Below are 15,415 nucleotides of genomic sequence, written 5' to 3' on the forward strand. Positions count from 1 at the left end.
TCAGTGGAATGTTCTCTTTATAAGATAACCCAAATAAACATAGCAAAAAATATTAAATTAGGTTTTAAAACTACTTCTACCTGTATCCTGACTACAATAAGCCATGTTATTGAGTTGGCTTATACAAAACAGTAAGCTTGCCAAGACTGTAACCCGCCTTCTGCTTTAATCTGTGTTTTATTAGATGTTGCAGATGACTGAATGTGGACATTGATGGCTCAAGCATAGACAGCTTGTGCAAAACTGTGGAGTACTTGCATACCTTGTTCCTCAGGAGGCAATGCAGAAGATGGCTACTGTCATTAAATCATTCACTGTTTGTGAAACAATAAATGTATTTAAGATGTGCTCATCTTCAGAGGAAAATAGCCATCTCAGTAAAAATTTGTTTCTGCTTTTACACCAGTCTACAGGGCCAAGCTGTTCTCTGGAGCAAAGCTGTGTTGTCTTAGCTTCACTGCCAGAATATCAAGGTAATCCAGATTCTGTGGTGAAGATTCTACTTTGTTTAACTCACCTGTCCCTAGTGTAAGATCAAATTTAGAATGGGAATAGAAAATATGATCTCTGTATGTTCTGCCAAATATCTCTTTGCAATTTTGTTTCAATGAAAATACTCAGTGACTTTTGAATGAAAAAAAAAAAAAACCAACTTGGATGTTTCTAGCATGGATGATGTTATGAAGAGTACGGAAATCTTGTCTTATACTTGCGTTTGATCAGATTTAAGACTGATTTAAGAGGGAGATTTAAGACTGTGTTCCCAGTCACCCTTCCTTTACTTGCAGTAGCTGGGTCAGTGAACGCTTCACCCACTAACGCAACAGCTGGGCAGCCAGCTCTGTTCTTGTTGCGCCATCTGAGTGGGTGCAAGCCTGTTCTGGTCAGGCTCCAAGTTGACCAAAACCCAAGTGATTGGTGGCATAGGAGCGGGTATAAACTCATATACCTGCGGAGTGGTTTGTTGACGAGTAAGCTAACCTGGGCAGTTGGCTTTAGGTTTGCTCTGAACAAGCTCACATCTGCCCGGAAGGTACCGTCAGCCACAGCAGTAGTACAGATACTATCTCAGGGCTGCCAGAGAGAATAGCAAATGGTTACTGTGGTTAATTCGCCTCAGCTGTTCTCAGAATATAATGTAATAAATAGCTGGCACTTAACAAAGAGCATTATTCTCTATAGGTTCTTCTGTCACTCATCACCAGGCTAGCTGGGCACCTTCCAGCAGTGCATTAAGCAGTGTGACTGCCATCTGGGCTGTATGATTTGTTCTCTTAGCAGCTCCTTAGTAGTATGTTCTGTATTCCTTTGTAAAAAAGCATCTGCTTTTCAAAAAGAAGTGTGTCCTCCTGCCTTTCAGCTGAGGCATAGTTAGGAATGAGGAGGCCTTGTGAATTGCTTGGGGATGTTTGGTCATCCTTAGGCTGTGTCCAGCTTGTTCCACCAGCTCTGGTGAAGGCTGTGGGCTTCCCTTCTGGCTGACTGCCTCAACCAAAGCCCAGCAGAAATGTAGGTGATTTCCTCATGTAATCTGCCCAGCACACAGAACTCCCCTTCCTCGTGAAAAGGTGGGGTGATAGCAAATGATTAGGGATCGGGTAGACCTAATTTTTGAAGTAACTGGAGAGCCAGGGATGGAACAGGTGCTTTCCTTCTCTCCCTCTTTACACTGTCAGTCACATTCTTCACCTGGAACAAGACAGACTTAACTGCTGCTGATGTGAGAAGTTGCCGGTATTGTACAGCTCTATCTAATTTTTGAATATGTTTCTGAATTTTGCGAATATTGTGATATTCCCCTTCATAAGGGCTTTAACAGTTTTTATAAGTGCAGATACAGACAGTATTTAGTTGAAAGGCACTGAACTTTGGGGTAAAGCTTCCACTAGGACAGAGAGCTGTGTGCCATTGTTCGGCTCTGCTGCTGGAAACGAGCCTCTAATTCAAATGGCTGTGACCTGGATATCAAAGAAGGAAAATTAGAGGCCTGTTGCCAAGAAACTGAGTGTCCTTGGCATGTAGCAAAGCAGCAACAGAGTTTTAATTATCTAATTAAAGTGCGGCGTCCCGTTATTTTATATCGTCCATAAAGCCAGTTGCATGTGTTGTTCCTTTTCCTCCTTCCTGCTGTGCAGACACAGCTCCTGGCCCAAGCAGGGAGCCGCGATGGGTGTGCATACCACAGTGAAGGTGTTGGCTAAAGCAGCCCAGCAGTGAGCACTGACTTTACTCGTGTGTTGTTAGTTCTGTGCAAGCTTTCCTTCTTAATCTTTGCTAGTTCTAAATAATTACAAATGTTCAGTGGGATCTCTAGGACATTGCTGCTTGGAATTTTTTTTTTTCATTTTTTTTTTCAGGGTGCTACTTTGTTGTATATTTTAGCTCGGTCTCGGATGGTTTTCACTGACTTTGAAATCTATCTTGGCAAAGTTTAATGGCATTCTCTTTTGCTTGTTTTTCTTCTGGTATGGTTCTTTTTTGATATGCTTTGATAAATATCTGCTATAGGACAGATTTCATTCTTGGTTACATCAGTCTGAATTAAAGCACAGTCACTGACGTCTGTGATTCTACAGGAGGAAGTGAAAGCAGACATGGGCTGGCCTGGCCACAGCCAGCATCTCTGTGAGCACTCTGCCTTCACTAAGGAGAGGGAAGTACATGGGACAGAGTGTGGTGCGGGTAGTGACTGGGGAAGGACAGAGCTCCGGCCTCGAGGACCATCCAAGTGAGGAAGATGCTGAGGGAAACTGTTAAATATGTGCACTAGGAAATAAGTAGGTGTCAAGTGAGTCACATGAAGGAGTCTGAGATCATGCAGATAAGGGTGAGAAAAAGCTCATTTTTTTTTAGACATATAAACTAAGATTGAGGGGAATCTTGTTTTCCTTTCCAGTGTGCTCCTCGCTCCCAGCTTACTGGGGGCATATCTGTACCCCGCAGCCTTTGTGCAAAGGAGCTTTGCTGGACCAGGTCACGTGGATTTTATTTGGAGATATTTTTAACATTCTTGCCTTTTGGCCTTTGAAATTCTCCTTGGCTGGTGCGATCCTGGTTTTCTTGCAGTTCCTCCGCTAAGTGCTTTTCTGCTGAGGACATTATCAGCTACTGTGCAGTCAGCATGGGCTTTAGCTCTCAAGCTCTGCACTTTTGACCCTTCCCTGCTAGTGCTTTCTTCCAGTGTAAGCTATGTAAATGTGCGTAAGCTATGTAAAGGCACAGCAGCGTGCAGCTCATTGAGGGCTCAGATGCTCCCTGCCTGATGGCCTGGTCCTGTCCTGCCTCCCTGGCATAGCAGTCCCTGTGCTTAGCAACCCAGCATCGGCCCAGAGCACTCCCTTCCTTCCCTGCTGGCTCCCTGCTGACCACAGCGAGGATTTCATGATTTTTCTGGTGATTTGCAAAGCCTTGTATAGGTTTGGGTCACCAGCCAACCAGTCTGCAATAACAACTGTACTGCAACAGAACCGTGAGGCTGGCTGATGGCAGGGATGCCGGGGCCACGAGGGGTGCTGGCTGGATTAATTTCTGCAAGTACTAATGAGTGCAAAACTACTTGCAGCACTAAATGTAGACCTTACGGTTTTAGCATTTGCTTTTTCTCAGCACTTTCAAAATGTTCGCATATAAGCAGTTTCTGGAATAATTAAGAAGCTGCTGCTCCTCTGGGCAGGAGAAGAATGAGGTTCCTGGGTCATGAGTACTCTCACGTCCTCTGTGCCTGGAATTCATTTATTTCATGGAAAGGGGATATGGCCAATACTTCTCCCCTTTCCTGTATTACAGGAGATAACTTGTTCTGTTTAAAAGCAAACAAACTAACTAAAAAACGTTCTTGTGGCTTTACTTCGGGGGTTTTGCTTCTTCTGTCTCACCTCAGGTGACCCCTTAGAGCTCCTTGGAATGAGTATGGCCCATTTAAGCACCTAGGAGGATAATGGTTCAGAGATGAAAATACTAGGGAAAAATCAGTAGGAGATGAACTCCAGCATGTGTTTAAGCATTTTAAGCCATCTAACTTTTCTTTCTAAATAAGCAGCCCATAGGTCTTTCTCTCTGTTATTTCGGCATTAAGCCATTTACTTTTGAGGAAGTGGGCTGTGTCCCTGCCACTGGCAGAGTGGTAATGAGGCCATTCTGTGCGAGAGAAGAGCTAGACCATTTCTTAAACACCTTAGTTTTAACATATTTAAGAAGGACTAAAGCAAGGCCCTGGTGGTGGTGAGCACCTGGCTGGCTTCTGTGCTGCCAGCAGGCTGCGTCTGCGATCCCCATGGGGCTGGGCCTAAGGGCTGGTGCCAGAGCACAGGTCTGATGCCTCAGATCCGAGGTACATGGTGCATGTTTTCTGGGGGACAAGAGGTCTTGCGTGTAATAGTAATATTTATGAAATCATTCACATTGTCAGACAAGCATGCAGAATCTGGGAGTTGACTGCCCAGCTCCTCAGTGAAGCAGATAAGTCATGGTGCTGCTCTGGTGAGCGTGTAGGGAGTGAGGCTGCTACTCCAGGGTCACCGTGTGCATCTGAGGCAGGGCCAAGATCAGAATCACAGAATCACAGGGGTTGGAAGGGACCTCAAGAGATCACTGAGTTCAACCCCCCTGCTAAAGCAGGTACCCTACAGTGGGTCACACAGGTAGGCATCCAGACGGGTCTTGAATATCTCCACAGAAGGAGACTCCACAACCTCTCTGGGCAACTTGTTCCAGTGCTCCGTCACCCTTACTGTAAAGAAGTTCTTCCGCATGTTAGTATGGAACTTCTTATGTTCAGGTTTTAGGCCATTGCTCCTTGTTCTATTGCTACACACAACCGAGAAGAGCCTGGCCTCATCCATTTGCCTCCCACCTCCCTTTAGATCTTTATAAACATTTATCATATCCAGAAACATTTATCAGATCCAGGAATATTGATTCCTGGCCTTGCATCCCGGGCTCAGTGCACTGCATTATGTTGTTTTTCCCAATAACACTTAGACAAATAGATCTTGACATACCAGAAGCATAGTAGCCTCTCAGTAAATTGAGCAGGGTTTTAGCTGTTCAATTCCTGTGATTTGTGTGTGCCTTGTGCTTGCTCCCAGTAATCTCAGTAACTATTGTGTTTTTACTGTGGAACTCACAGCCTGAAGCACTCTAGACTTCTTCTAAAGCAGAAATAAGCCCACGTATCATACTTTTTTTTTTTCAAGATTGAGATCTGCAAATATGTTACATCAAAGAAAATTTGCTTCATTCCTCTTAAAATAAAAAGCACCAAAACTCTGTCCTCACCAATTGTAGCTTGTTCTTCCAGTTGTTTCCTTGTTTGTTTTAGAATTCAGAAAAATGGGGAAAGTCCCATGGACCCAAAGTTCAAGTGCAAGTGCTTTCAATAAAATTAGCAGGTAACATGTTTTCCTAATCGGATTCTGATATCTGAATGTCTAAAAAGATAGGCAAAGATATGTCTGAAGGCTAGAATAAATTTTGCCAAGAAAATAATTCAGGCAGTTTTGTGTTAGAAAAGTGGTTCCTCAGCATCTGCAATAGTGTAAGGTCATTGCCATTGCTGCAACCCTGTAAACCTCAGAAATACCTGAGCATGGTTAGACGTAGGCCAGAGCCTTTTTTATGTGCTTCTGAACTTCAGGAATGTCACTTGCAGCTAACAAAGGCCCCTGCATGCTCTTATGGAGTGTCCTTGAAGTTGGGCAGTCCTACAAAAGCTGTACGGGTGTTTAGAACACGTCAAGTTATCTAACAGCATTCCCCGCCCCTCTTTGTTACTTGATGAAGTAGCACAATGTTATTTGTCAGAGAGCCAGAACTGGAGACATGCTGAATATGTGAATACCAAGGAAGTGGTTTCCTTAGCAATAACAGGCATGTGAAAATCAAAACTTCCTTTCCTCCTCATGTGACCTTTTTCAAAGCAATTCATATTGGAGACAATAGAAGTGAATTCCAGGCACCCACAGTGTTCCCGCACTGCCAGACAGTGATTTGCCAAACAGCAAAGTTATCCTACCTTTTTATTATGGTATAATAACACTTTTCTTTAGCTGAACTCCACTAGGCATTTTGTGTGGCTATGTGTACGATGTCGATTTTCCTGAAATGAAAATTGCCTAAAGCCATAGAAACAAATACATAGAAAGTCGCTTAGCAATTTTCTTGCCATTGTGGATCAAAACTTAGGCATGACACCTGAAGTCCTTTCCGTTGAGAGGAAATGATGGCCTGAAAACTCTTACCAGTTGATTTTAACAACTGGACCTTCCTGGATGCAGCACCAGTTACGGAAGATAGTTCACCCGTTTTATGCATGGTGAAAATCACTATTCCTTATGAAAATCTGTTAAAAGAAAAAAGAGAGGGAGGCGATTTATGAAGGCAAACCAAAGAGAGATGGCATTCACCTCACCTGTCCCACACAGTGCTGCGGTATCAATCCTCTGTTGCTATTCCTATCCTGAATATTGGTGCGGACTTTCCTCATCCCTAAGGAGACAACAGTGATAGCCAGAAGTATTAACATAAAGCCTCCTGCCCAAGAATGCTGAAGTGTTTCATAAAAACAGCCACTAAATGTAGACCCAACCTTTCTATTGAGATAGGGAACTATTATCTCCATTTGTCTTGCTGGAGTGATGATATTGCAGATAGTTGTCAGAAGTGCAGAGAAAATTTCTGTTGTAGCTGGAAACAGAAATTCATCATCTTCTCTGTATTGTCTCTTGTGAAAGGCAGGCTTGGGTCTCCAGAACTGATGGAAAGCTCAATGGGAAGAGCCCGCCAGCAGCCTGAGAGCACGCCTCTGGCAACTGGTTGAGGAGTATGCTCCAGTTCTCAGAGCCCGCGGATCTCCATCTTGCTTTAGCTACACCTGCTGGGCTTTTGTTGCTTGGGATTTTTTTTCCCTCGATTTCAGGATTTGGTCTTAAACTCCAGACGACATAATTTTTTTCAGGAACTAACTATGAAATGTAGATAGCTGAGTTAGGAGCTGGTCCTACCAGGCAGGAGAAGAAATCTCATGGGAGACTTCATCTGAAGGTATCTGTGAAGCTGGGGTGGGGACATGGCACAGATTTGGAGCCTGAATGTCTGGAAGAAAATAGGTGATCCGTCTGCTCTTATGGGGCCCGGTGCATCTCTGCTGTGTGCCAGCTATGCCAAGGCACGGCTCACTGCCCAGCCAAGCAGCTGTGTCCAGCAGTGTGCACTTACCTGCAGTGAGTTGTCACTGAAATGCCAGGCCTGCCTTGGCAAGCTGTCACGGCAAACACGGTCACGCCTGTGGCTGCTGGAAGTGGGCTGTCAAGGAGACACCTGAGAAAGGATGCTGGTGCTCTGTCTCAAAAATGAGGTGGAATAAAGGTTTAGGAACAGCCTGGGAAATGCTCTCCAGCACAGGAAGGACAGCAATGGGCTGTCCACAAGTTCCCCTCCAAAAACTGCACAGGAAAGGATGAGGAGAGTGGGTCAAAGCCACGCACTGTACCCTGGCACCAATACCCAGGCTCCAAACAACAAACCACGCCGATTTTATTTGTTGCCAGTGGCTGAGCTGGATTTGTTCCACGGGCAGACATCCCCGTGTTGCTTTATTCCAATTCCATTTTGCTTTGGACATGTTAAGGCAAGCTTTATTTCTTTTTGCGTGTCATTTAGCTTGATAAATATCTTCGAAAAATGACAAACGTTTAAGCAAATATTCTTTATAAGTATGCATTCCTTTTGGGGAAAATCTGCCCAAATACCTTCTGATCTCTTCTTTCATAGGAAAGATGATATATTCAGGATTTGCAAGCTCCTTCTGTGTAGTCCAGTTATTTTTCCCCTTTCTTCTTGCATGTTTCAGTTTTCAAATTGTTCCCATGGGCCATAAGTCAAGATATAAAGAAAATATATTTTACGTATTTTGAAAAATAACAAGCTGTATCCTTTACGGGAAATTTGGGTTGAGGCATGCTAGACAAACTTTTTTCATGTTTTTTTTAATCTCACTTAAGAGAGACACGTTTCAGCCATTGGAGTACTTGCTGAAACGATTTAATTAATAAAACAGATTTCAGATTATGCCTGCTTTGGCAGGGGTGTTGGACTAGATAATCTCTAGAGGTCCCTTCCAGCCCCTACAGTTCTGTGATTCTGTGATCCTGTAGCTGCTAGAAACTGTTCAGCAGCAGTCATTTTATCAGCACTGCCTTTCAGCATGCTGTCTTGCTGTTGAGGGATCCACCCAGGAGCAGTGAGGAACACGATGACCTGATGCACGTGTCACCCCAAGTTCTTTCCACATCATCCCATTCACAGCCTTGCTGAACAAACACAGGTATTAAATTATTCAGCTGACGGAAAAAGAAATACAGTTCACATTCTAATCTCTATATTACAAAGTTTCTAGGCTTCATTTTTTGAGTAGTACATTTTAACGCAGCTCCAGTTTCTAGGAGATGGGAGTCCCAGCTCAGGCAGCACTGTGTGCCACAGGAGTCACCCAGCTGTTCTGCTGCATCCAGCTTAGTGCACTTGTGAAATGTGCCCAGAAATGACTGCGAAAGTTATGATAATCAGGCATATTGCTCTGGATTGGAAGAGCTGCTCTGGCTGAAATCCCAGCAAAAGGAATCCTCCAGCAACCGCATACAAGGACGGGACACAAGAGACAGGAATGGAAAGTGGGGATGAGGGTGGGATGTGGGGAAGAGCTGGGATAAGCTCTGAGCAGCACTGGTTGCAGCTTCCTTCTAAGCACAGGCACACAACCTCGCCTCTTTGCGGGTCCTTTAGTGTCTGAGAGCCACCAGACACACCTAGCAAGCCAACACGAGTGAAAAGTACCAGAACTTTTCTTTCTAATGATTAACTTGAAAGCATGCAATTGCCCATAGAGCTTATCTTCTCTTGTGGACGCTGAAAGGCGCACAGAAATTCAGCACCTCTGCCATTGCTGCTACTGAGACCTGAAGAACTGGTTCATTACCAGTTCTGCAGGTCTAAGCGTGGATATGGATTTTGCATCTTTGGTTTCACTCATTCTTGGTGCCAGTTGCTCCACAAGGCAGATTTGTTCCTATCCCTAGCTCATTCCCTCCCATAGACAGTCTTTGGGAAGAACACCTGCCCCTGCAGTACCATCTTGCATCAGCAGATCTCACAGAACTTCACAGAAAGACAGGAAATGGAAGGAGTGAGGCAGATGTGGGGCAGCAGGCAGGGCGGGTGGGCAGTGCTGTGGCTAAATGGATCACACTGCAGAGGAATGTGTGGAAGAGACGCTGTGAAATAGTGTGCTGGATCCTGGAGCGATACCTGAACTTTCTAAACCTTGTGTGGTTGCCATTACCTCTGCGATCCACTGAGCAGAGTGTCCTGGATTTATCAGTGCTCCATATCATGACAGAGCTCTTCTTGTGCTGGTCCACATAAGGAGAATGAGCTGCTGCTGTAAGCAAGCACGCTGCTTCAAGTGGCTGCGGTTCCTGTGGGGAACCTAAAGGCTTCCCCTCCTATGTGCCAGTATCATACAAGTATCACCATGATCATCTGGGGGCTTTCTGCTCTAGTTTTTGAAGAAAATTGTTTATGAAAGCTACATTGAAAGAAAGCCGTAACATCAAGCACTCACATGTTATGAAATGTGAGAATTACAGTTATGGCCTCTAATTCAACTCTTTTTTGTCACCACACGATACAATCTTTAATTACATTCTACCAGCTAAACTGTAAGAAAAATGTTAATGCCAGCTTTTACTGGTAATTTACTGTAGGAAATAACATGCTGAACACAAATGACATATTCAGTGAATTAACATTACCAAAGCAATAATGCAATAACATATTGTGGTGCTACTTGTTCGCTCCTCAAACTGTGTTTACTGTAAGAATGTTTTAACGAACAGCATGGAAAGAGCTTGACAGCATGTTTTGGCAAAGAAGAAGATGTTTAGTCCATGAGAAAAGCAGTCTCAGGCAAAGGCAAAGGCTGCGGACTAATTACTTCGCTTTCTTGTCCCAGCCATTCAGCTAGAGAAGAGAAATCTTATGAAACTCATTTGATAAGTAAGTGAGAACTGAGCAGCTTGCATTGCAATGCAGAATTATTAGTTTGTGCTGTTTGATGTTCAGTGGCACCTCCCCAGCATACAGAGGGCACTGATCCCTCAGAGCTTGTGCACAGCACGTATGCTAAAATTACACATGTGAGAAAAGTGCATAGCAGGGAAAGGGCAACGCTCCGAGCATATCCGCTTGCTGCTGCCTGTAACTGTCCCTGACACCATCTGAGTCTCAACTCGGCAAAGCTGAGCATGTTTATGGCAGTCTAAAAACGAGCAAATCCCAGTTCTTGTGATATCGTGTTTCACGTTCTCTCTTCTTTTGCTTCTGTAGCCACCTCTACTCCAAATGTCAATTTGTCAAGAAGTTACATTTTTCATATTTTCTGGTCTGGTAAAAGGTGCGAAGAGCTATAGGCTTCTACTGTTCTCTTATATTACAAACACAGTTTGTTTTGAGTTGAAATAAATACATAAGATCTTGTATCAGGAGAACGTTTCTATGTCTTCAGAGACATTTACTCTAGTTATAATCTAATTGTTCACATTTGAGTGCTAGATTCTCTTGCTCATTACTAAAACGAAACGGCAGTAACTGAACTGTCCCGTTGCCTTTGGCAAGACAAGTTAAGAAGTCACACCCAGGCTGCTGCTGCTATTTTAACTCCACAGTAATGCTGTTGGATTAGTGGCACAAGGACCGCAATCTCAGGTATAGGAGCGGCCCAGCAAGGCCCTTCGTTCTTCAAACAGCGACTCAAAGTCATGCTGCCCTTATTGTTGGCCTTCAGTACGCAAGATTGCCCTCATGCCTGGCTTCCCTTTGACTTCATGGCTAAGGTTTCAGCTAACGATGCTATCAGACAATAGCGGAACACAATTCAAAACAACTGCTGGAAAATCTTTACCCTGTTCCAGAGCTGCCAAGCGGGGACAAAAGCAGAGCTGCAATACTTACTGTGCAGTGAGCAGAGCCACTGAAGCTCCCAGGCCTAGAGCTGTACGTGCATTTGCTCACTGCGCACTTAGGTTTTTGTTCTTTCAAATGGGGATTGCAAAGAGTTTATAACACGACCTGAAAGCATACAGAGTTTCTGCATCTTTTGAGAATCCACTATAATTATCTTTTTTCTCCCAGCTTTTTCAACCACAGCATTTCTCTGGAACGGAAAGTGATCCCTTAGTATACAGCACACTAGCTATACCAGAACACTTATTTTTCTTGTTGTTGTTCTGTGTGAACTCAGCTCCTGCCAACTTTCAGACATGTAAGTCACCAAACCTGTATCCAGACTGAGCACTGAATGCACACTGCAGTAGTCCCTCTCTATCCTTGATAGAAAGCTGTCCATCAGCTTTGCAAGCCTGGATTTTTTTCTTGGGAAAAGAAAAAAAGAGGAGGAAAAAGAGTGAAAGATATCTGAGAAGATCTTGTTACTTTCTATGTAAACAATAAAATTTAAGTTGGGAAGGGAAACAGAAAATTACCATTTTACATTTGAATTATTATTTGGAGGAGAGGATGGTGGAAATTTATCTTGATGTATTCGTCAAGATTCAAGTTGATGTCCCATGGGGATGCCCATAATATCCCCACTTACCTTCTTCTCTCTGTAATTATGACTGTTATGGTTTAATTCCGTTTTATTGCTGATATAACCTATTGGTATCATTCTTATTAAGGTTTCTTCTTAGAAAAAGAACAACTGTTTTCTTAAATTTCTTTCCTCAAATGGGAAAAATGAATATTATTGTTATTCCTGGATGCACCAGAGCACAGATCTCTGGTTATCCAGAACAGAGCAAATGAAGCGTGCACAGGACAAAACAAGCATCAGCAGCAAGATAGCTGATGGGTGATGGCTCTGCTTATTGCATTCCTAACAGTCTCTATGTTCTTGTGTTCTTTCCCCAATCCATGTCTGTTGTTCAGCTGTCTTCACTCCTCTGCAATTTAGATCATAGATTTGGGGCTAGATGGACAATCCAGCTTGGGATATTCTATGATTCTGTACCTCATTCATGTGAGATCTGTTGAACAAGTGTGGCTCTGAGCAGACCAAAAGTTTGGTTCTGCAGCTTAAGAAGATTGTTGCACTGCTCAGCCAATCCTACCAGTGGTAGCAAGCATATGCCTTTGCTGTCAATACATCATATTGTTAGGGAACTTCACTCTTTTTTTGCTAGCACATATTCTAATACAATGTTGTATGGAGACATACAACGGAGACATATTCTCTCACGGGGAGAGAATATGGTAACTGGGGATATTATAGGCATCCCAATGGGGCATCAACTTGAATCTTCATGAATACGTCAAGAGAAATACCTTTGCAGTTGAGACCTGGAGTTAAAAACTCACTTTTTATTAAATTGCTAAGTAGCATTTTCTAATTGGTTTTAATTTTGCTTTGAGCAACAGCAACAAAAGTGCAAGACAACACTCCTGTTACTCTGATAATCTTTTTTGAAGGCTATACAATGCATAGTACACTGCTCCCTAACTGTAACTCATCATGAGCATGACAGAACTATGAAATTGGACATCTCCTGCTGCTCTATTTACCAGTGAGAATACTTGAGAAAACTGATGCTTTTGAACAAATCCATTGCCGTGTCTAGCACTGCATACACTAGTGGAGGGCAAAGATCTAACCCCTCTCAACCAAAAGGTACATATTCACATTAAATCTCCTGCAGATGAGAAGCCATCACTTATATGGAGAAGAAAATGAAGTTTGGAATGCTACGTTCTTTTTCTGAGTTATTGTTTCCATCAGAAATGAAACTGCAGAACTACACAACCTTAGTGTTATTCACTTCGCAGATTCATTATGGCTCTACTGTTGACCAACCCACACCAGTTCCTCTCAGGCTAGACACTATGAGACCGAGAGACTGGAGCTGTTCTGAAAGCTAAACTGTGCAGTAAGTCATGTTGTATTGCCAAAATGCATTGCCTGGAGGAGTGCCTACCTGTGTATCATTTTCAGCATACACATTCCCTTTTGGAGTAAGAAAGGCAGTGTAACAGTTCCTTCCAAAAGTCCAGGCTATGTAGCCATGGTGCTCAGAAGCAGAACATCAGATAAAATGTGTTTTCTTGGAAGGGGATTGGTTTGCAATGGAAACAGCCAGAGACGAGGCAGAGAAGAGCAGTCACACCTGCAAGGGAAGGATGGGAATTGCTGCCCTGAGAGAAACTTGAGAAATCTTGCTGGTAGAAAACAGGGTGGGAAGAAGCTGGGAATAATGAATGAGTATTGAAGAAGGTGTGGTCTTCTACAGGGAAACAGCACTCTGTCCATGATGTTCCCAACACTACCCTTAACTTTCTGATGGAAATAACCTTTAAGGTCATGAGTACTCTCTCAAAAGGGATTCGAGCCACATTTCATGATCTTGGATCAAAAGAGGCAACAAGGTATCACTGGTTTTGCCCTTAATGTTCCAGTGTGTATTTCCTTCATTAAAAAAAACACAATAAAAGACTGTGCTTTTTCTTTTTGCTAGCCTCCCACACAGCAGCTATGCCACAAATCAGATGCCATGTAGGGTAGGTTACTCTGATTTCCAAATGTCTTGTTTAATCTCCTCCTTCCCTTCTGTTCAGCTTCCCTTACAGTACAATAAACCCCAGACCTCATCCACCAGTCTGTTATGTATGCATTAGGTCCAGAACCTTGTTTGTGTTTCTGATGACCTCTGGGGAGAATATATCAACACTTCTTCATCTCAGTACAGCAATGAAAGTGAGTAAAACACAGTTGTCATGTCTCTGAGCAATGGGTTGCATGAGGAAGTTATCTTTGTAATTAAAAAAAGCCCAGCCCCCACAAGAGCTCTGAATGGCTTCTCTATTAATCACTACAAGGACACCATTTACTTACTGCATTTGTGAGAAACATGCCCATAACAAAGTATGCAGTTGTTTTTTTTTTTCCTAACTCAGAGTGCATTTCATTTGCAGACTGTAATGGCTTTCCCTCATAGATATTACAGTAATAAAGCGAGACTGAAAACATTCAGTAAACATAACCCTGCACAACTTACATATGTAACTGAACCTCATACATTTACCAAGCTATGTGGAGTGTGAAACAGTGCTCTCCCAGCTCCAGAGGGACCCAGCTGGGTGCCACCGTCTGCGCAGATATCACTGCGGCCAAGCAGCAGTGCCATCCCTGCTCCGAGCTGACAGAAACCCTCTCCCTGTGCAAGAGGCTTACAGAATGTTGTTCTTACATTGGGAACACTTTGTGAGCAGGAATGTGGCCAACTACCAGCACTCCGTCCGTAGCAGCTCATACTGCCGCTGCATGCCACCTGTGGGTCTGCTCTAAAGGGGGTCGTCTTTCATCCAGGTGTCAGGAAGCTGGACCTGGCTGTTGCAGGAGGGATTTGGGGGAGTACACAACTAAGAAACAGAATTTTTGCTCTGCCGCTGGCAGTCACTAAGGGCTTAGAGCAAATTTATGTGGAAAATGTAATTAAACATGTGGAAGTTAGTGGGAAGTGAGATAAAATGCAACAAGAAACTAGCTGAAGGACAATGTCACACAGGGAAGATCCCTCACAGAAGGAAGCTCCAGGAGCAGAATCTTTATGTTCCCCAGACTCCAAAGCTGAGGCAAAAACCCATCAAAGGAGGCTTTTATCACTGGCAGAGACAACGATTACACACAAATATTCTCAGTTTGTCAGACTGCTCCAGTCCGCACCAACTTCTCTCTCCCCATCCCAGCACAGCTGTCACCCTGTTTTTCTCCAGACGCCGGTTCTTCTCACCTCCTTCCCATCCAATCTCACGGAAAGCAACTTACAGGAAGCAGCACAGTGTGTGAGGGCCCAGCGAGGGAGGCACGGGGCATCGGGGCGCTCACGGGGGCCACCACGCTCTGCGGGGCCTGGGCTCCTCCGTGCCACGATTCCGCGAGCCCACGCTAAGCGAGGGCTGCACCGCTGCCCCCAGGCGCCGCGGACCGGCGGGAAGGCGGACCCACCCGTCCCATTGGCTCTCCCCGCGGGACTCTCGCCGCTCCCCGGCGCCCCATTGGCCGGGCTGCCCCTTTCCCCCGAGCCGATTGGCGGAGCGGGACGGAATCCCCTCCGGCGCGGGGAGGCGGTGCTCGGGCTCCGGGCGGGGGCGGGCACCTGCGGCCGGGGCGGCCCGGGAGCGACGGGGGTTCGGCGGCGGGGGGAACAAAGAACATGGCGGGTGAAGGAGGAGCTGGGCCGGTCCCACCGGGAAGGACGCTCCGGGAGAGGACAATGCGCTGCCCGGCCGCGCCTCGCCTCGCCTCCTCCGCCCCTTCCCCGCCTCCGTGGCGGGGCCCGGAGGAGGCCGGTGGGGCGGGGCGGGGCGG

The 15,415-nt window shown here is 44.8% G+C and overlaps 1 protein-coding gene across 1 annotated transcript in view; it reads left to right on the top strand.

Annotated features, from left to right (window-relative positions):
* OGFRL1 (opioid growth factor receptor like 1) overlaps positions 15,233-15,415 on the top strand; it is an 80,086-nt gene continuing 79,903 nt past the window's right edge. Inside the window, exon 1 of the mRNA XM_021393178.1 lies at positions 15,233-15,415. This exon is cut by the window's right edge and continues 67 nt beyond it. Within this exon, the coding sequence (XP_021248853.1) occupies positions 15,261-15,415 (155 nt within the window). The 5' untranslated portion in view covers positions 15,233-15,260.

The sequence above is a fragment of the Numida meleagris genome, chromosome 3 (genome assembly GCF_002078875.1).
Source record: "Numida meleagris isolate 19003 breed g44 Domestic line chromosome 3, NumMel1.0, whole genome shotgun sequence".
In the NCBI taxonomy this organism is placed as follows: domain Eukaryota; kingdom Metazoa; phylum Chordata; class Aves; order Galliformes; family Numididae; genus Numida; species Numida meleagris.